The sequence below is a fragment of the Bos javanicus genome, chromosome 8 (genome assembly GCF_032452875.1).
Source record: "Bos javanicus breed banteng chromosome 8, ARS-OSU_banteng_1.0, whole genome shotgun sequence".
Lineage (NCBI taxonomy): Eukaryota > Metazoa > Chordata > Mammalia > Artiodactyla > Bovidae > Bos > Bos javanicus.
This window is the reverse complement of record NC_083875.1, coordinates 17,406,722-17,429,632: the sequence shown is the minus strand read 5'-3', so window position 1 is coordinate 17,429,632 and position 22,911 is coordinate 17,406,722. Positions and strand designations below refer to the sequence as shown.

General features: G+C 42.5%; 1 protein-coding gene across 5 annotated transcripts in view; it reads right to left on the bottom strand.

Moving 5' to 3' along the window:
• The window catches only part of MOB3B (MOB kinase activator 3B), a 235,985-nt gene that overhangs the window by 159,081 nt on the left and 53,993 nt on the right, over window positions 1–22,911 (bottom strand). For all 5 annotated transcript variants that reach the window (XM_061425125.1, XM_061425121.1, XM_061425122.1 and 2 more), the window contains exon 2: window positions 1,302–1,917. In XM_061425125.1, the coding sequence (XP_061281109.1) occupies window positions 1,302–1,719 (418 nt within the window). In that variant the 5' untranslated portion in view covers window positions 1,720–1,917. The remainder of the gene's footprint in view (window positions 1–1,301; window positions 1,918–22,911) is intronic.

The following is a 22,911-nucleotide window of genomic DNA, read 5'->3' as shown; positions in this document are numbered from 1 at the left end:
CAACAGTCAATGAAAATGCAAGACGTGAGCCAAAATTGCTACTCCTCCAAGGCACCAGTTATACAGATAGGGGAGTTTCTGAAACCTGCCTTCTTCCTCCTATGCTGGCGAGTCAACCAAGGGGGACTGTGTTATCATGAACCCCACCTCCTGCCCTACAAGAGCCAGCAGAGAGAAAGTGCAAGAGGAAATCAGGCAAGGCAAGGTAACAAGAGGAATCTGAGCAAATTGGTTTGTGTGCTGAATATTTCAAGATGGACGTACTACTCTGGTCAAGTTATATGTTTTATTTTTACATAAGCAATTACTTCCATACACCCCACTTCAACTTCCCATATGCCACATGGGGACACATGCCCCATAAAAGGTGATTTCAGCAATGTGTTTCAAATGCTTATTTTTTTTTCTTAATACCCCAACCTTCTCAGATCTTCTCAATAATATTTTGCAGCAGCATAAGTATTTTTTCAATCATTCTACAAATAGTTTCTCAGTGCCTAAAAGGTTCCAGGGGACCATACTGGGCATCAGAGTTACAACAAGGCAAGGAGTAGAGTGTTCATCTCTACTGACCCAAAGGCCCTAAAACTGAATTGTAAATTCATCCTGCCAGGCAGGCAGACCCAATGATCAGCAGCATAAAGAAATAAAAGACATGGAAAAGGTCTGGTCCTTCCCCTTGAAGAGTTTCATGGCTTTTAGTACAAAGCAGATGAAAGCATTTACATTCCAAGTGTCTGGGTTGGTCTAGTCACTCCACAATGGTCCAGAGTTAATAGAACAGCCAGGAATTAATACCTATGATCAGGGAAGAAGAGAATGCCAGGGTCTTGTTTCTGCAAAATGCCAACTACCTGTTTGTTCAACTCCCAAACAAATCCATGGATTTTCACATTGGGATTTCTCATCCTGAGAGATGACTACCAATCATTGCACTAGAGTTAGTATAACTAACCAGTTAATTAGCTCCAAATTAAAAATTTCACTAGGAACTCTGGGTGGGTTTGGAGTCTAATCCTAAGGAAGTCAATAAGATCAAATTTAATTTTTCATCAAGCCAGTGTTCCCCACTATTGAGGACCACAGAATAATTATAAGTGGTCCACACATGATTCTTTTTCCATAAGGTCCTTAGATACGGAAAAAGAAACTGCAGATACGTGAATGATGGGACCTAGGGAAACAGTGACATGGATGCTATCCAGCATTCAAAGGCAGGCCGCTTCAGAAGAAGCCTCTGCCAACTTTCCAAGCTTGGGTGGGATGTGACAAAATAACCAGGCAGCTGGTCACGGACTTACCCACACACGTTGGAAAGATGTCTTCATTGTTGATCTGGACCTCGATCCAATCCATGAGAAGGTTCATGTACTGGGGGGCCGGCAGGGCAGTCGGCTTCTTGTACTTGAGGTCATCCTGCCACCGGTATTCGTATTTGGGGCCCCCTGACATCACAGGGCAGGTCCGTTCGGTGCAGAACTCACAGATGGTGCCGTAGATGAGGTTGATGCGATTGAAGAAGTCCACCACGTGCACCGCCACCCAGTCATTCTGGTCCTCCCCACTGGGCAGCTGCACGGCTGCCTTCAGGTCCACGCCCGAGTTGAGGGAGGCCTGAGCCCGTTTGTGGAGTTCGAACCTCTGCGTGCCAGGTTCAAATTTCCTCTTTGGCCGGAAGGTCTTGTCCTTGTTGAACACCTGCTTCAAGGCTATGGACATGGTCTGCTCCTTTTCCCCCTTCCTTCGGCAGGAAGTAAAAAGGCAACTGGGACTTTTCAGTGAGAGATGGCAACCCAACAGGGGTTTCCACTGCCAGCCCTCTGGCCCCAGTCTTGTGGTCTGCAGCTCTCAGTCTCTTTTAGATAGCCCTTTCCATCTTCCTCTTGAATGATTTCCAGGGGAACTTCATGTTTCTTCCTAAAGGTAGGAGAGGAAAAGGGTCTCATTAGTGTTCCATTTGTATTTAAGAAATGACAAAGGCTTAGACCCGATTTCCGCCTTGCTTCTGACTGTGTCCACTTACAACCAGGTATAATAATGTAGAAGTCAAGCCAAACCCTTGAGAATCTGTATTGGTGATCAAATCATATAACCCCAGGGGAAAAGGTATCACACCCTTTTTCTTTATGGCCTTAGTCAAATCTCTGACAACTTTTCGCTAAGTGGTCATAGTTTCAATGGGCCACTCCAAGGTGTTAAGGATCAACATGATAGTCAATAACATCCCCATATGCTCCTTTTTAGATTATCTGTCCCACCCTTCACTACCCTTGAGTAAGCATGAGGACACAACCCCCATCCTCTTGGACACACCTGATTGGAGCAAATTTCCCTGGAAACTTGGAATCAGGATCCAGCCTTTGTATTATCCCTGAGAAGTGATGAAAACTGGGTCTGCTTGACACTATTTACAATAGCCAAGACAGGAGAACAAAAGACTGGTTCCAAATCTGGAAAGGAGTTTATCAATATGCAGGGTATATTGTCACCCTGCATATTTAACTTATATGCAGAGTACATCATGTGAAATGCTGGGCTGGATGAAACACAAGCTTGAATCAAGATTGCCAGGAGAAATATCAATAACCTCAGGTACCCAGATAACACCACCCTTATGGCAGAAAGCAAAGAAGAACTAAGAGCCTCTTGATGAAAGTTAAAGAGGAGAGTGAAAAAGCTGGCTTAAAACTCAACATTCAGAAAATTAAGATGATGGCATCCGGTCCCATCACTTCATGGCAAATAGATGGGGAAACAATGGAAACAATGAGAGACTTTATATTCCTGGGCTCCAAAATCACTGCAGATGGTGACTGCAGCCATGAAATTAAAAGACACTTGCTCCTTGGAAGAAAAGCTATGACAAACCTAGACAGCATATTAAAAAGCAGAGACATTACTTTACCAACAAAGGGCCATCTAGTCAAAGCTATGGTTTTCCCAGTAGTCATGTATGGATGTGAGAGTTGGACCATAAAGAAAGCTGAGTGCTGAAGAATTGATGTTTTTGAACTGTGATGTTGGAAAAGACTCTTGAGAGTCCCTTGGACTGCAAGGAGATCCAACCAGTCCATCTTAAAGAAAATCAGTCCTGAATATTCATTGGAAGGACTGATGCTGAAACTCCAATATTTGGTCACCTAACGCAAAGAACTGACTCATTGGAAAAGACCCTGATGCTGGGAAAGATTGAAGGCAGGAGGAGAAGGGGATGACAGAAGATGAGACGGTTGGATGGCATCATCGACTCGATGGGCATGAGTTTGAGCAAGCTCCAGGAGTTGGTGATGGACAGAGAAGCCTGGCATGCTGCCGTCCATGGGGTCGCAAAGAATTGGACATGACTGAGCGACTGAACTGAACTGAAGACCTAAGACATGGAGACAGTGTAACTGTTCATTGACAGATGAATGGATAAAGAAGATGTAGTTATATATATATATATACAATGGAATATTACTCAGCCATAAGAAGAATTAAATAATGCCATCTGCAGCAACATAAATGGACCTGCAGATTACCATACTCAATGAAGTAAGTCAGGCAGAGAGAGACAAATACCATATGCTATCACTTATATGTGGAATCTAAAATCTGACACAAATGAAATTATTTACAAAACAGAAACAGGCTCACAGACATAGAGAGCAGGTGGTTGCCAAGGAGGAGGGTTGGGAGAGGACTGGGGTTTGGGAGTAGCAGATGCAGAGTTGGTGAGGGACAGGGAGGCCTGGCATGCTGCGATTCACGGGGTCGCAAAGAGTCGGACACGACTGAGCAACTGATCTGATCTGATCTGATCTGATGCAAAATATTATATACATGTATAACTGAATCACTTTGCTGTACCCTGGAAACCAACACAGCACTGTAAATCAATGACGCTGTGATAAAGTAAGTTTTAAGAACTGAATTGCATTGAGCCCTTTGGACCATGGGTAGTACAGTTGAGAAACCTGGATTTGTAGAGAGGACAGAGCAGAAGGGAAGGGGTAGAGAAAGAAGAAGGGAAAGAAGTGAAGGAGGGGAGAGGAAGGAAGATCCCAGGACAAGAGATCCCAGAGAAAAAGAGACACAGGGAGAGAACAACAAGAGAAAAAGGGAGAGGCAGTGGGGAGAGAGTAGCTTCTTTTGTTTTTAACTTTTTGTTTTGTATTAAAAATACAACAGTTTTAGGTAAACATCGAAGGCACTCAGCCATACTTCTTGTGTTCTCGATAGTCTTCCGAACTGGTTCCAATTCCTCTTGAAGTCTGGTTGTATCTCCAACCCTTGGGATCAATTTCCCTTAGGAAAAGGGCTGTTTTTCTTTAGGATTGACTGGTTTGATCTCCTTGCTGTCCAAGGGACTCCCAAGAGATCCCTTGGGGCACGTGTATTTTTCTTGAATGAGTCATATAAATATCTCATTTTACTCCAGCCAACTTGGGTGGGTTGTTTCTTTCTAAGAACCCCTGTGACAGTATTTATCACTCCTAAACATGCCACCCTTGACATCTTTAATATCACACCCTAGATAGTGCTTTGAGGCAGAGCTGCCCATAAAACTTTGTGATAATGCAGATGTTCTATATATTTATTGTCCAATATGGTATCCACTAGCCACATGTGTCTACTGAGAACTAAAAAGGTGGCTAGTATGACTCAGAAACTAAATTTTTCATTTTACTTAATTTTAATTAATTTAAAAAAATTGATAATTAAATAATAATCCCAAAAGCCATATGTGGCTAGTGATTGTCATATTGGACATTGCAGCTTTGAAGTCTTCAATGTTCTCTTCTCTGGCACCTCATTTCACCCTTTCAAAATTTTGGTGTGGTTTAAAGTAGATTTCACGGAGAAGGCAATGGCACCCCACTCCAGTACTCTTGCCTGGAAAATCCCATGGACGGAGGAGCCTGGTAGGCTGCAGTCCATGGGGTCGCAGAGCCGGACATGACTGAAGCAACTTAGCAGCAGCAGAGTAGATTTCGAGCAGGTGTAGTAGATTTGTAGTAGATATCATTAACCCTGGGTCTCCAAGACCTGCTTTCCTAGTAGCTCAGACAGTAAAGCAACTGCCTGCAATACAAGAGACCCAGGTTCAAACCCTGGGTTGAGAAGATCCCCTGAAGATGGAAATGGCAACCCACTCCAGTATTCTTGACTGGAGAATTTCATGGACAGACTAAGAGGGGCTGCAAAGAGTCGGACACGACTGAGCGACTAACACACACACAAAGTAACCACAGTATCCAAGAGATAAAAGTAGTTGTAAACAAGGCCCCACATCGAGTAGGGGCATGGTTAGGATTGAGATTCGGTTTTACACTCCCAGCAAATGCTCTTTCCACAAAGTCTTACATTCTAAAAAGTGATCCTCCTCAATCTGTTTCTCCTACTGGTTCATTCATAAAGCCTCTTACCTAGCGCTTCCATGCACATATTCCTCTAAAAACACAAGTACTGACTGGCTGGAAGTGAAGACTGTGTCCTGTGGCCTGAAAACAGAGAGGAGACCATTGATCTGCCCATGGATCACACCCTAGCAAAATTAGCCCACAGCTGTGGCCAGAGCCAGAAGAGCCCATCATGGCATCTGCTGAGATGGACTTGAGGCACGATCCCACTGATCTGCCATTTTCCTCCCAAGCAGGGGTTCCAGTAGGCCACACTCGAACAGGGTTTGGTGATGCATTCAAACTTAAGTTATTCAGGCTAAACAAAAACAGAACCCAAAACCATCTAAGACACCCTGATTCCCTCTCATAGACTCTGGTCTTGGTTCAGAAGCGTTGATATTCAGATTATTCAGTTAAAGGCCTCCTCTGGCAACTGAAGCCTCAGTCTGTTTACTTCCTCCCTCTAAACCCCATCCTCTTCCTATTAGCTTTTCACTGCCAGACCGTGTATCAGTGAGGTGTTTCTTCCCCTCATCACTTGGCCTTGAGTATACACACTCCCCACAAGGAGACCTGTGTGGAAAAGTGGTTCACGTGGCACCCTGCCTTTGGCTGTCTGGGAAATCACATTTCCGGTCACTTCAGAACATCTCGAGGAAGGTTATCAGCACAAAAACTCTGCAAACTCTAGGGAAAGAAAGAGGCAATCTCGTCTGAAGAAAAAAAAAAAAAAAACCAACAACTTCCCAAAGGGTGTATCTGCCTGAAAAGAAACAAGAAAACCAAAGGCCTTCAAAGAGCATTTCCAAAATAAAACCAGGAGCTAGAGGTTGGGAAGATAAAGAGAGGAGGATGGGGGCTTTTATTTCCTCTTAAAAGAGACAATAGTCCTTCTGTATTGCAAATGCTTAATTGCTGACAGTAAAGCAGCAAGAACCCAACAGCCGCCCCCTCACGGCTCCAGTAAATAAGACTTGCTATTCGGTTATTCTGATAATGAGGGGACCATCCATTCCCACGGTCCGCAAAGCAATCTTCTCTCATCACCTCACATGACCCTCGTTGCCATTAATTCGGCTGTTTCCCCATGCCCTGGAGTGTCTGTGCACGGACACCAGCGTGGAAGACTACCTTCGTACCAGGCTGTTGTGGACACCATCCCGTCCCTCTGGTGCCTGTGCTGAGAGCGTGCGAATGTACAGAATAATCATAGCAAATCCTCCATATCACAAAGCCCTCAGTGCATGGTGCTCACTAAGGTTTAAATAAATATTAAACCCTTGTTTGAGGTTGGGGATTTTTCTTCCACAGACAGACCCTCACATAACTAACTTCAAGATGTTAATCTCTTGAACCGGATCAATGTTTATGTAAACCTTTGTATTAATCTCTCAGTTGTGTCTTGACTTTTTGCTACCCGGTGGATGTAGCCCGCCAGGCTCCTCTGTCCATGGGGATTCTCCAGGCAAGAATACTGGAGTGGGTAGCCGGGCCCTCCTTCAGGGGATCTTCCCAATTCAGGGATGGAATCCAGGTCTCCTGCATTACAGGCGTATTCTTTACCACTGAGCCACCAGGGAAGCCCCATTCAAACCTTTAACCTCTTTTTTTTTTTCCTTGCCCCAGTGTTACAGGCTTAACTGAGGGAAAAATCATCTTTGGAGGATTATTTCTCAACCAAGTAATTTAATGTGCTGCTCTTGGCTACCTTTATTAAACTCTACTATGCACCAGATTTTTACAAATATTATTTACATTTTAACCCTCACTTCCATGACAGGAAGCTTCCCAGGTGGTACTAACGGTAAAGAACCCACCAGCCAATGCAGGAGACATGAGAGACACGGATTCGATTCCTGGGCCGGAAAGATCCCCTGGAGGAGGGCATGGAACTCACTCCAGTATTCTTTCCTGGAGAATCCCACGGACAGAGGAGCCTGGTGGGCTACACTCTATAAGGTCACGGAGAGTTGGACATGACTGAAGCAACCTAGCACATGCACACTGCATGATAGATGATTTTACGACCATCTTATATAAAAAGAAACTGAGACTCAACCACATGAAATAATTTTGCAGAAATCACAAAATTAGTAGATGGAAAAGGTTAAATTTTGAATCCAGACCTCTCTGACACTGAAATACATAGGACTTTTTTTTTTTTCCTGAAGTTGTTTTTAAATCTCATGACCATCTTTATGTTTTCAAGGCCCCATTCAGATATAGATTTCCCAGCTCCTCACAACATGACTATAAAGGAAGCTAGAACAGATGGTATTCTTATTGCCATTTTACAGATGAAGAAACTCTGACCTCCTAGTGTTGTTTGAAACATGTTCATCATTCTGACATCATTCAGATGTAAGGTTCCGGTCACACTTTTTTTTTTTTTAATATTTATTTATTTGGCTGTGCCAGGTCTTAGTTGTGGCACGTGCGATCTTTAGCTGTGGCACATGGGATCTAGTTCCCTGACTTGGGATTGAACCCGGGCCCCCTACATTTGGGAGCACAGGGTCTTAGCCACTGGACTACCAGGGAAGTCCTCCAGTCAAACTTTTTTGTCTAAAGTTTTCTGGAACAGGGATAGGTTGGTCAGTGGGCCCCCATGTTTAAAGACAAGGGCACTCCAAGAAAGATAAAAACAAATTCATCATGCCACTGAACGAACAAAGAGGCACCTGTCCGTGTCTTTATCTGAGGGTCAGATGCTCGACTGAGGCAAGTGCCCAAAAAAGTTTTGAAATTAAAAGGCACCAAGAAATCCATCCAACCTAACTTTTAACACAGGGCCCCATCAGGATCCTTACCCACAATGGACACTGTAGGCTTATGAAATGGTTAGAGCAGCATCTCTTGAATGTGAACATGGGATCTTGTCAAAATGCAGCTTCTGGTCCAGTAGGTCTGGGCTGCATCTAAGAATTTATGTTTCTAGCAAGTTCCCGGGTAATGCCAAATCTCTAAGTTCATGGATGACACTTTAGCTAACAAGGTCTGATCTAAGAGGGCTTGTTAGAAATGCAGACTCTCGGGCCTCTCCCCAGACCCAGTAGATCTAAGCCTGCATTTTAACAAAATCTCCGAAGTACATGCTTTGAAGGGTACTGGGTGAGCGAGCTGGGAAAGGGGAGAGAGAACTAATACACTTCCATGTGTTGTTTGGTCAAGAGTTTGCTTCATAAACCCAGTTTTCATTTTTTTCCCACTGAACTCTTCAATTTACTCTTTCAATTATAAACTATACATTATCTTAATATCACATTTCCAGTATTTTTTCACCAAGAGAAATCACACCTATTTTCATAACACATTACAGACATTGTATGTATTTAAACATACTGGGTTTTTGTTTGTTTGCTTTTAAGGCCATTTTACTTAAAGCAACTAGACTCCAGTTAAAAAAACAAATCTCATTTTCAGCTGAGTGTGTGTCTGTTTGAGAAAAAGAATGAGGAGAGACTCAGTGTTTTGAATACAATTGCCTTGACAGATGGTAACAATGACCAGGTCTTTTGATCTGGCTTGACTCAGACAGCACAGCCCCTGGATCCTGGAGGTTCCCTGTGAATACCTTCTCGTAAGTGCCAGATGGGCTGTGGCTCCTCTACTGCTCCCACGGCTGCACGCAGGAAAGCTGCTTCGGCTAAACAATGTGGCACAGGCAACAACACAGCCATTTTTCTCTGTCTTTGTCCGGTCTCCAGAAAGAAAAGATCAAGTCACCAGTTTTGCCCCCTGGCTAAAACCTATAGCAAATTCTGTTATGAATAACACCTACTACAATGCTGGTACTTAATACATGTCTGAAGCCAACTGCTCATGCCACCAATAAACCTTTTCTAGGACGCAGAGCTAATTAAAATCCGGGCCCTGCCTTTGAAAAGTCCACAGTTTGTTGTCTAATTTTAAGGTCAGTTCTTGGGCTTTTGCCTTTTTAGCTACAAAGTTAAATGCCCCCACATGGATTATGATGGGATTCCTGTACAGTATTACTCAGGTCAGGAACGAAAAGGACAATGAAGAGAAAAATGGAAATTCAAATAAACAGCGCAGAATTGACAGGAGCTCAATGTGTTCTCCATATTTTCTGCTAAATAGATCAATACAGCAATAAAATATGTGCGCTATAAAAATATGCAGAGAGCATTCAGCTGGGCAGCAAGAAAATGTTGTCGAGGTAACTAAGCAACACTGGCAAGGAAAGTTCTTATTTTTCTTTTCCTCTTGATGTCTTCTAACTTAATTAGTTGAAAAATCAGAGTCCTGGCCAAGAAGAAGGGAGAAAAGAAACAACTCTCCCATCCACTCCTGAGAGACACATCCTCTTTAGCAATTGGAAGTACAGAGGCTGGGCAGGACAGAAAGCAGAGGGACACAGTGACATTAGCCAGGGGAAGGAAGCTTACTGTCTTCTCTGTAGGATGAAGCACTCCTTCTGTCAGGGCCAGCTGGCAGGGCAATTCACTACAGGAAGGACTTAGGAACATGGGAGCCCCAGAAGGACCTCACATGAGGGAATTTCTGTGCCATCTTCTTTGTGGGGGGCCCCCCAGGAGCTAGGATGATGCCTGGAACAGAGCCAACTTCACTAAGTGTTTGCTGAATGAATGAATAATTGACAGTGAATGAAGAACCCTGCGCATCAAAGTGAAACGACAAAAATGAAACCAAATCAGTTTTTCTCCTTTCATTATTTAGGGATGTGACCTGAAGCTGCAAGTTCACTGCCAGCACACTGAGGTCAGATTTTGCCAACAGCTGGGCTGTTCTGAGGCATCCTCTCCTGAGAGGTCAAGACATGTGTCCATCTTCTCTCTCAAAGGGGCTGCTCCTTTCCCATGAGTTACCTAAAATTGCAGGTCTTTGAAATTAAAGAATGACTCATCTGATTTCTTACCTTTCCACTTTATTTTTTCTCTTTAGGGCTAGAATAGTCCATGGAACCCTCCTTTAACATCTCAAATATTGAATAAAAGTAGATTAGGTTTCTATTTTAGAGAAACGTATGTATGTATGTGTGTGTGTGTGCACGTGTGCATGGGTGCACACACAAATAATTTCTACATCATCTGACCTTCTTAGGCTCCAATAGGAGTGTACCTAAAAATGTGACTCTATTGACCTTTATGGAATGTTTTACTCCTGCCTAGTCATTAGGTGCTATCTTTGCTCACAAAACAGTCCCCAGATTGCAGAGATTCCTGCCTAAGAAGCAATCTTGCTTTTTTTTTTTTAATCCAACTAATCTATCTCCTCATCTTTGAGCCGCCATATTGTTGCATTTTAAACTAGTTGGGAAAAACAGTGCTGCCTCATTTTCATCTTCAAAGGCATGTATGATTTCAGAGCTTTAAAATGCCCAGATTATTTCTGAACACAGATCAATTCAGTACAAACAGGTGCAGCCCCACAGAAGTCTGTCACATGACCAACACTCCCCATTAATTTCTAGCTCTTCGGTGTTCATTCAAGTTGCTTTCTCATTGCTTATTTGCATATTTCCATCACCAGTGTGGGCAGTCTAGCATTAAGAATATAAGCCTTCCAAAGACAAAAACATTGCATGCAAGCTTGTACATTGCAGCGACAGCAACAGCAGTGATAGGTCAATGCTCGGGTTTTACAGCAGAGACCCGTAAGAATCCTCCACTTCACAGCCTCGGAAACATCGCCATTCAGAAGAGGACACTTAGTGGTAGGAAAGACTAAAAAGAATAGAAGGATAGACAGTGGGGATTTATTTGGTGTGGTTTAATTTACCATATGGGCTTCCCAGGTGGTGCTAGTGGTAAAGAAGCAACCTGGCCTGGAGAATCCCACGGACAGAGGAGCCTGGCAGCTACAGTCCGTAAGGTCACGAGAGTTGGACACAGCTGAAGCAACTTGGCTTGCAGATATGCAATTTACCATATACTCACACTGTGCTGAAGAAAAGACAGACTTTTAAAAATATTTTTTCTTAAACAGAATAAAGTTCTCTTAAATAAAGGCCTTCCTGAGCCCAGTAGAGACTGGTTCAGATTCCCAGTAATGAGGGAGATGGCAAATCTTTGGTTCCACCTTGCACAGAGTTGATCCAATCTTATCGTAGTTTCAAAAATAAACAGTGAAAGTAAAATTATTGTAAGATAAATGTGCAGTTGACTCATTTAATATTTATGAAATGCAACCTAATTATTTTAATAATTTTTAAAAGGAAAAAACCTCTCCAAGTTAGCAAGCAACTTGCTCTCTATTCCCAAATCTTTCACCTATAGTTAAAAAAAAAAAAAAATCATGATTTGTTGGGACCCCAATACCTAGGCAGATGGTAGTAGAGAAATGGAGGATGAGGTGGTAAGTACAGATACAGCTAATTTAACAGGTGAAATAAAAAATTACAGCAAGTGAAAAATGTTTTTTTACTTTTCAAAGCGCAGGTTTATACCAGCTGGTACGATGCCAGTGAGAACCTCCATCGGATACTGGGATAAAGGTCATTGTCAATTACCATTTCCTTCTTTCTCTCTGAGACAGGATATGCCAATTCTTTCTTGGAAAAGTCTTGCTTTAAAGGAAAAATGTTCAAATTCAAGGAAGTTGGTTTCTGTAACTATTAACAGACTTACTTACTTTTAGCCACTCTAAGTGGATTTGAGTCTCAGGGTCTGGAAAATTCTTACCCCTGGCACTATGGGAATTTATGTATGACGTCTGGAAGCACTGCAAGAGACCTTTGAAGGTGGCATAGAACACACAGTGGGCTAGAAGACTGGAAATTGGAAAATACATTTCAAATTTTCAAAAGGTTACTATTTTAAGCTGGCAGGGGCAGGGGGGAGGGATGGGTAGAATTGACAGCAATGACAGACAAAATTTGGAGCTAATATAGTCCAGGGCTAAGAACACAGCCATCTGTAAGGTTGTGGGAATTCCACAGGGTATATTTGTTAAATGTTTGGAACACAGAAGGCAGTGCGTAACATGGTTGCTGCTTTTATCATCACCATCCTTTGAATCATAATATGATGTTAAGTCTTTTTACTCCAATTTTATTGAGATATAATTGACATACAGCACTGTGTAAGTTTAAGGTATGCAATGTAATGATTTGACTTATATACATTATTAAATAATTACCACAATAAGTTTAGTGAACATCCATCCCCTCAGATACAAAATAAAAGAAAAATATATATTTCATTGTGATAACAACTCAATATTTACTCTTAATTTTCACATATAACACACAGCTGTGTTAATTATATTTATCAGGTTGTATATTCTATGCTTTATCTTATAACTGAAAGTTTGTACCATTAAAAAAAAATTTTTTTAGAGTATAATTGCTTTACAATGTTGTGTTCCTTTCTGCTGTACAACATGAATCAGCTATAAATAGCCCCTCCCTCTTGAGTCTCCCTCCTGATACAAGTTTTAACAGCAAGTCAGATTCTTGAGAAAGCAAACAGCCAATTAGAATATTACAATGGTTAAAATTCTACTCAATCTCGTTATATAATAGTCAAGTAACTAACATTTATTTTACTATTTATTTAAGTAGAAAATTATGAATTGGGTATTACTATCCCCAGGTTATCCTTAGAGAAACTTGAGACACAGTGAGATTAAAACTTGTCCCAGGTCATGGGAACAGTAGGTAGCCAAGCTGAATCCAAAACTCTTAACCCTAATTAAGAAGACCTAGAGCCCACGCTCTGCAACAAGAGAAGCCATCACAATGAGAAGCTCATGCACCACTAGAGTAGCCCCCACTAGCTGCAATTATTGAAAAGCCATGCGCAGTAACAAAGACCCAGCACAGCCAAAAATAAATGGATAAATAAGTTACTAAATTTAAAAAAAACAATGAAAACGACTGCCTCTTAAACAGTTAAGTAGTTCAACCAAAAAAAAAAAAAAGCCAGAGGAACTTCTGGAGTCATCTAAGGGGGTTATGGAAGACGATGGGGGAAACACGGACCTAGCGCTATGTACACAGTCATGTGCCACCCCCAGGGACACATCTTTCTTGAACTTTTGCAGTGTGCAGTCAGGACCTGGCAATGACTCTGATGGCTATATCTTTGAATAAGGCACCTTTTATGCGCCTCAATTCTGTTTCCTTTAAAAAATAATGATGCTTACCTCTCAAGGTTTTCGTTATTGCTTTGCTGTGAGAATCAAAAGCGATAGCACATGCGGATGCACTTCTTGCATGGAAAATCATTATATTGTTATTGACAGGGTGGGTGCGTGCGTGCTTCAGTCATGTTGGACTCTGTGACCCTATGGACTGTAGCCTGCCAGGCTCCTCTGTTCATGGGATTTCCCAGACAAGAATACTGGAGTGGGTTGCCATGCCCTCCTGCAGAGGATCTACCTGACCCAGGAACTGTATCCATGTCTCCTACGGCTCCTGCACTACAGGCAGATTCTTTACCGCTCGGCCACTGGGGAAGCCCTATTGACACGGTGACTGGTAACAAAGGGAACTACGAATTCCAGCATAACACCAAGAAATGATATGAGTAATGGAAAATGATTCAGTTAAGCTAAGTGGGTTATAAATATTGGGGAATACTGACTCACTATCAAACACTTAGATTAATATTATGTGTTTATGAGTAAGGGGAAAGTGAAAGTGAAATCGCTCAGTTGTGCCCGACTCTTAGCGACCCCATGGACTGCAGCCTACCAGGCTCCTCCGTCTGTGGGATTTTCCAGGCAAGAGTACTGGAGTGGGTGGTCATTGCCTTCTCCAAATGAGTAAGGGGAAGGGGTGGCAATGGGAGGATGAAAGTAAGAAATCAAATACTTCCTTCTGGCTTCATTTGCATGGACTTGTAATTCTCAGACAAAAGGAAATAATATTAATTTAAATGATTTGACAATGAGTCAAGATTCCACAGTATTTATAACCCACTAAATGAGTAAGGGGAAGGGGTGGCAATGAGAGGATGAAAGTAAGAAATCAAATGCTTCCTTCTGGCTTCATTTGCATGGACTTGTAATTCTCAGACAAAAGGAAATAATATTAATTTAAATGATTTGACAATGAGTCAAGATTCCACAGTATTTATAACCCACTTAATATTGTGAAAGAGTTCCAGTATTTTTGCATGTAATAAAATGTAGTACAATATTATTTCATGTATTTTGATAATAACAGGACAAATTACATGTCCCATGCCCTCCCATTAATCTCCCAAACACTTTTTTGGAATGAAATATAAAATTTCTCATTTAAAAATTTTAAATGCTTTTAAGTTTAATACAACACATTAGGATTTAACTCAGCTATGATCTCTGTGTGCTGATAACAGAATAACTTTCTCAACTGATTAGGAAGTTACCCCTCTTATCAAACACAGGGATCCCACTGGAGGATTTAGGCTGCATCCCAAGAAACTCTCAAGAGAGAAAAGACAAACATCCACCAGCGAGCTTTTCAATTCGAGTAGATGAAACTGACTCATTAGAAAAGACCCTGATGCTGGGAAAGATGGAGGGCAGGAGAAGGGGGCAACAGAGGGTGAGATGGTTGCATCAGCAACTCAATGGATATGAGTTTGAGCAAACTCCAGGAGATGGTGAAGGACAGGGAAGCCTGGTGTGCTGCCGTCCATGGGGTCGCAAGGAGTCATTCACGACTCCTTGGGACTGAAAAACAACAGGTGAAACAGATGGACAGGAGCATAACTCCAAGGTTCTCGAGAGGTAAACACTCCATCATTTAAGTGATGCTATTCTCTCTATGTTCTTTTTTTTTTTTTTTTAAACTTTACAATATTGTGTTAGTTTTGCCAAATATTGAAATGAATCTGCCACAGATATACATGTGTTCCCCATCCTGAACCCTCCTCCCTCCTCCCTCCCCATACCTTTGAACACATCCACAACAACTAAAACAGAGGCTTGAAATAAAACCAAATCAAACATGTAATTGTAAACAATGTGGTCCCCTGGAAAACGGGACAGAGCTCTGCCTGCAGAGTCAGAAAGACGTAGGCTTCAGTACAAACTCTGCGCCTTAACTAGTTACTCCCCTGGGCTATACACTATGTCTTTGTACTAACACCAATATCGTCAAAATCACTGCAGATGGTGACTGCAGCCATGAAATTAAAAGATGCTTACTCCTTGGAAGAAAATTTATGGCCAACATAGACAGCATATTAAAAAGCAGAGACATTATTTTGTCCACAAAGGTCCATCTAGTCAAGGCTATGGTTTTTCCAGCAGTCACGTATGGATGTGAGAGTTGGACTGTAAAGAAAGCCAAGTGCCGAAGAATTGATATTTTTGAACTGTGGTGTTGGAGAAGACTTTGAGAGTCCCCTGGACTGCAAGGAGATAGAACCAGTCCATCCTAAAGGAAATCAGTCCTGAATACTCATTGGAAGGACTGATGCTGACGCTGAAACTCCAAAACTTTGGCCACCTGATGTGAAGACCTGACTCATTTGAAAAGACCCTGATGTTGGGGAAGATTGAAGGAGAGAGGAGAAGGGGACGACAGAGGGTGAGATGGCTGGATGGCATCACTGACTCGATGGACATGAGTGTGAGTAAACTCCGGGAGTTGGTGATGGACAGGGAGGCCTGGTGTGCTGCAGACCGTGGGGTCGCAGAGAGTCAGACATGGACTGAGTGACTAAACTGAACTGAATATCACCACGTGTTTGGGAGATAAGTGAGACAGTGTGAGTAAACAGAGACAGATTTCAAATGTTATATTTATTAACCCAGATTTCTCATAGTATCCAGTTCAAATGGCTTCCTGACCAACAGGGGTCCCAAGCATAATCAGGCTGTCCTTTGACATCCTCTCCACAAGACCTGGACTTCAAAATGTATAAAATCTTGGACTCTGAAGGACAGCTTCATGTTCCCATTCCTGGGTTTTATTAGGAAGAATTTTCCCTAAGGAGACAACCGGCCTTTCTCTGTCCTTTTACTAATGTTACCCCAGGGGAAGTGGAGGGATTGACTCCTCTCATTGGTAAATATGAGGAGAATCAACTGGCAGGCTCAGCTGGCTCAGTCTGCCTCCAGAGAGGTGCCTGCCCTCAGGGAGTGTGCTATTTGCTGCTTCAGCTTTTTGAATGGAGGAAGCCCATGTCTCCAGCACTGCCTGGGAAAAGGTGGGTAAACTTAGGGTTTAGATTTAACAAGCAAATTTCACTAACAGACCTAGAGCTATGTCCTCCAGTCTGGCTTCTATAAAGAATAAGGCTGATCTGTTGTTTCTATCAATTTTTTCAGAAACCATTTAGAGAAGACTGGTATTATTTGTTTCAGGGGGGCCTTGGAAAAAGTCAGTTTTCGTTCCAATCCCAAAGAAAGGTAATGCCAAAGAATGCTCAAACTACCACACAATTGCACTCATCTCACACGCTAGTAAAGTAATGCTCAAAATTCTCCAAGCCAGGCTTCATCAATGCATGAACCGTGAACCTCCAGATGTTCAAGCTGGTTTTAGAAAAGGCAGAAGAACCAGAGATCAAATTGCCAACATTCGCTGGATCATCAAAAAAGCAAGAGAGTTCCAGAAAAACATCTATTTCTGCTTTATTGACTATGCCAAAGCCTTTGACTGTGTGGATCACAATAAACTGTGGAAAATTCTTCAAGAGATGGGAATACCAGACCACCTGACCTGCCTCTTGAGAAACCTGTATGCAGGTCAGGAAGCAACAGTTAGAACTGGACATGGAACAACAGACTGGTTCCAAATAGGAAAAGGAGTACGTCAAGGCTGTATATTGTCACCCTGCTTGTTTAACTTATATGCAGAGTACATCATGAGAAACGCTGGGCTGGAAGAAGCACAAGCTGGAATCAAGATAGCCAGGAGAAATATCAGTAACCTCAGATATGCAGATGACACCACCCTTATGGCAGAAAGTGAAGAGGAACTCAAAAGCCTCTTGATGAAAGTGAAAGAAGAGAGTGAAAAAGTTGGCTTAAAGCTCAACATTCAGAAAACGAAGATCATGGCATCCGGTCCCATCACTTCATGGCAAATAGATGGGGAAACAGTGGAAACAGTGTCAGATTTTATTTTTCTAGGCTCCAAAATCACTGCAGATGATGATCGCAGCCATGAAGTTAAAAGATGCTTACTCCTTGAAGGAAAGTTATGACCAACCTAGATGGCATATTAAAAGCAGAGACATTACTTTGTCAACAAAGGTCCATCTAGTCAAGGCTACTGTTTTTCCAGTGGTCATGTATGGATGTGAGAGTTGGACTATAAAGAAAGCTGAGCGCTGAAGAATTAATGCTTTTGAACTGTGGTGTTGGAGAAGACTCTTGAGAGTCCCTTGGACTGCAAGGAGATCCAACCAGTCCATCCTAAAGGAGATCAGTCCTGGGTGTTCATTGGAAGCAATGATGTTGAAGCTGAAACTCTTGGCCAAACAATACTTTGGCCACCTGATACGAAGAGCTGACTCATTTGAAAAGATCCTGATGCTGGAAAGATTGAGGGCAGGAGGAGAAGGGACGACAGAGGATGAGATGGTTGGATGGCATCACCGACTCAATGGACATGGGTTTGGGTGGACTCCAGGAGTTGGTGATGGACAGGGAGGCCTGTTGTGCTGCGGTTCATGGGGTCGCAAAGAGCTGGACACGACTGAGCGACTGAACTGAACTCCTGGAGATGCTAATATCAGGTTTTGCACACAAGCTTGCCTATGTAAACTTAGCTGTTTTCTAGCAGAGCTTTGGTATATTAATCCAAGGATAGCCCTACTTAACACATCATAACTTACTTATCTGCCAAAGCTCTGTGTCTCCATACCAGGCATGCATAGTCTCCTTATGGGTTGACTCAGACAACAGAGACCATCACAGGGAGCATCTCTCCCAGTCACTGTGCCACCACAGGCAGAGAGGGAGGAGCCCTTCATCTGTGAGGTGTCTCTGGACATTCCACAACAGTCAGTGAGCTCAAGGCTTGACAGTCCCAGGTTGCAGGTGGCTACTGTCCAGAAACAGGGTACGGCCAGCCTTGTGACCATAGAATATAAACATGGAATCTAAACCATGATAAGATAAGGTCTCTGAGTCCCCCAGATAAGGCCTCTCCCTTCCCCAGCCTCATAGCCTCAAGTGTCTCTCTGGGTTAACTTCAACCTCTGGCAGGACAGAGACAGAGGTAGAGGAAAGAGAAAGAGGTAGAGAAAAGAGGAAGGAAAAGAGACAGGATGGCTCACCATCTTTGTCCAGTGATACCTGCAGCTTGTACCCAGCTCTCTCACACTCATGCAGTAACCTCACACTGTGTTGCATCTCTGTGCTCACACATCTGGCCCATCTCTCCCCTCTGGAGCCCTGGGATCCCACCCTAGCCTGCATCGCAGCATGAGGACCAGTGCTGACCCAGCACGAACAGGAAGCTGTGTGGCTGAATGGCACATCTAGATCATTTCTAATCAAATGCTGCACAGATAAAACAGTCCCTTCTCCAGCTGAGAGGGCCACACTCCCAGAATCACGAGGAAAGGATGATCAACAAAAGAAACCTTTTCAGAAATCAGAGATACTTCATGCAAAGATCAGCAGCAGCCACTAGACCTGCGGTTCCCCAGGCCAATCTAAACAGCATCCACGTTTTCATTTTCCAGCATCAAGTCAGCTCCTTTGGAAGGATGCCCAGCCTTAAAAGAATGTTTCACAACTCACAGTAGATCTTTGTAGCCATCTTTGCATGATGCTACAGAGGCCTCTAACTCTAACCTCTGTATTTTGTTTAAAAAATAAGTTTAATGCCCAGGAATTGTTTTTCTCCAAAGCACCAGATATGACCCTAATGAGCAGCCATGTTTAAAAACAACTGGATCATGTCAGTGTATGGCAAAACCACTACAATATTGTAAAGTAATTAGCCTCCAATTAAAATAAATAAATTAAAAAAATAAAAATAAAAACAACTGGATTACATGATGATCTTTTATCAAGTTTGTTTCCCTTTTTCTATTTCATAAGTAATGCTCCCAATTCATTTAGTCTATGTTTTCCAGTTTCTCTATCTCTTTTATCATTGTTCTTTCTCAAGTCTTTATCAAGTATAATAGAAAAGCTTTGTCAGTTCAGTTCAGTCGCTCAGTCGTGTCCGACTCTTTGCGACCCCATGAATCGCAGCACACCAGGCCTCCCTGTCCATCACCAACTCCCAGAGTTCACCCAGACTCACATCCATCGAGTCAGTGATGCCATCCAGCCATCTCATCCTCTGTCGTCCCCTTCTCCTCCTGCCCCCAATCCCTCCCAGCATCAGAGTCTTTTCCAATGAGTCAACTCTTGGAATGAGGTGGCCAAAGTACTGGAGTTTCAGCTTTAGCATCATTCCTTCCAAAGAAATCCCAGGGCTGATCTCAGAATGGACTGGTTGGATCTCCTTGCAGTCCAAGGGACTCTCAAGAGTCTTCTCCAACACCACAGTTCAAAAGCATCAATTCTTCGGCACTCAGCCTTCTTCACAGTCCAACTCTCACATCCATACATGACCACAGGAAAAACCATAGCCTTGACTAGACGAACCTTTGTTGGCAAAGTAATGTCTCTGCTTTTGAATACGCTATCTAGGTTGGTCATAACTTTCCTTCCAAGGAGTAAGCGTCTTTTAACTTCATGGCTGAAGTCACCATCTCCAGTGATTTTGGAGCCCCCCAAAATAAAGTCTGACACTGTTTCCACTGTTTCCCCATCTATTTGCCATGAAGTGATGGGACCAGATGCCATGATCTTCGTTTTCTGAATGTTGAGCTTTAAGCCAACTTTTTCACTCTCCACTTTCACTTTCATCAAGAGGCTTTTGAGTTCCTCTTCACTTTCTGCCATAAGGGTGGTGTCATCTGCATATCTGAGGTTATTGATATTTCTCCTGGCAATCTTGATTCCAGCTTGTGCTTCTTCCAGCCCAGCGTTTCTCATGATGTACTCTGCATATAAGTTAAATAAGCAGGATGACAATATACAGCCTTGACGTACTCCTTTTCCTATTTGGAACCTATTTGGAAAAGCTTTGTACACATATATAAATAAATAGTATGTATAATATAATATATATATTAGAAAAGTTATACATTTTTGCTTAGCTAAAAATTTATGACATTTTGGTTCTACTTGCTAGATTTCTAATCTATAGTCACTCAAAACTTTGATATAGTTACATCTATTCTGGCATCTAGTATTACTGAAATAATTTCTTGATTTTAATTAAGCTGTGAGATCCACGAGGGCATGAAGTCTATTCATTTTTGTTTTACAGTTAGAGCTCTAACTTTTAGTATTGTGTCAAACCAAAAAGACACTGAAATATATATTAAATAAATGTATGAATGAAGAAAATAAGTTTAAAAAATATACCTCAAAGGAAAAATAATGGGGAAGAGAGGAGGGAAATCAGCTTGGAGAATTTTTTTTTAATATATGTATATAAGAAGAAAACATATCACATCACCTTCTTTAGTGCAAACTTTACTTCTGTGACATTGGTGCCCACGTCCAGCTTCCACCTCTGCCAGATCCAACCTTCACAGCCCTTCACAGCGAGACATGGCAGCAAGGATCCTGGCCCCTAACCTGTCTCCATATGCCACCCGGAACACCTTAAACCCATTCTCCTCAAGCCAAGATCCTACCATCCATGTACCATGGATATGCTGGGCAGGCCTGGGAGCAAGATCATTGTGGGGAGGGTTTCACAGCAGGAAGAGCCTGAGAAAATCACTTAATTCATCCTCTTAATGTACTCAACACAAAACCAGAAACAAACACACCTAATCCCCAGAAAAATGAGGTGAGGCCCACAATTAGGCCAGATTGGAGCTGAAACAAAGTCTGAACCTTGATGCCAGTACTCTTTCCACTAAGCCACAAACCTCTTAAATGTTTACCCAAACGTGATACCTAGCTGCCCTTCAAAACTGCCCGCAACTTCAGTATAACTTTCAACACTTCAACTGAAGCTATACACATACGTACTGGGGCTTCCCTGGTGGCTCAGTAGTAAAGAATCCACCTGCCAATGCAGAAGATGGGTCACTGCTCCTAGCTTAGCAGTGTGCGTGTATGCTAAGTTGCTTCAGTCGTGTCCGACTCTGCGACCCTATGGACTATAGCCCACCAGGCTCCACTGTCCATTGGATTCTCTAGGCAAAAATACTGGAGTGTGTTGCTATTTTCTTCTCCAGGGGATCTTCCTGACCCTGGGATTGAACTTCTGTCTCTTATGTCTCCTGGGAGGCCTATATATATACATAATCTCTCTATATATATATGTATGTATGTATTGGGGCTTCCCTGGTGGCTCAGAGGTAAAGAATTCACCTGCCAATGAAGAAGACACAGATTTGATCCCTGGGTTGGGAAGATCCCCTGGAGAAGGAAATGGCAACCCACTCCAGTATTCTTGCTTGGAAATCCCATGGAGAGAGGAGCCTGGCAGGCTGTAGTCCCTGGGGTCTCAAAAGAGTCAGACATGACTTAGTGACTAAACAACAAACAACAATATATATATATATACACACATGCATATATTTTATGTATATATCATATATATATATACACATATATAGTATATATTACAATTTTTCTTTAATTCCCCTGTGGTTATTCTTTTTTTTCTTTAAAGCAACATAGTCTTTTTTTCCCCTAAATGATGTCTTATGCAGGACCAAATTATAGAAAAATATAAAAAAGTGATGGAATAAGACAGGAGATGAGAAGAGGTCCACAGTGGGTCTGGCACACAGTAGGCACTCAGTAAGGCAGTGGTTCTTCAAGAGTCTGACCCACCTCGGCCAGTCCTGGGAGTGAGGAACAGCAGGAAATTTCTGGTCAAGTCTGGTGCTCTGACACCTCCCTCCTGCCACTAGGCAGAGGAGCCTTTCAGGAGGGCAACAGCCCAGTTTAGGAGGCTTCTTCAGAGAAGCCAGCTAGAAAGCCTGTGTTGATTGGACATTTATGCCTACTATCTTATGACAGGAAATCAAGCTTTCTCAGGGCAGTTCCAGAAAAACTCATCCTGAGTCCAGAGGTGCTGTTTTAATACCAAAACCTTAATTTTTATTTTCTTATGTAAGCACAATGGGTAGACTTGCCAATAATGTTAAAAACAGAAGACAACCCACCCACCCCCCAAAAAAAAGATCAAAAGAAAAAAAAAATCTTGTAGTTTCTAAACCAACTTGCATGGAAAGAGCGAATCCACAAAAGGGTGATGGGTGTAAATTTTTTCATTCATTTAGGGGAGTGGTTTTTGTTTTTCCTGTTTTATTCTTTGGGTCGGTTTATTTATTTTTCCCACACTATGCTTTAATGACAGATGAGGGTGACACTACTTTTCTCAAAAACAATGAAACAAGGTTGGTGGGAGGCCCTTTAAAATCTCCCAAGGCTGGGGAATTTTCGTCCGGAGAAGTGCGCTGCTCAAGGAAACTGGTGGAAAACAACAGCCTTGTGCCAAACGCCTGTGGTGAGAGCTCGCTTTATTTTTGGTCCAAGCGCGGAGGCCAAGAAGCCACATTCA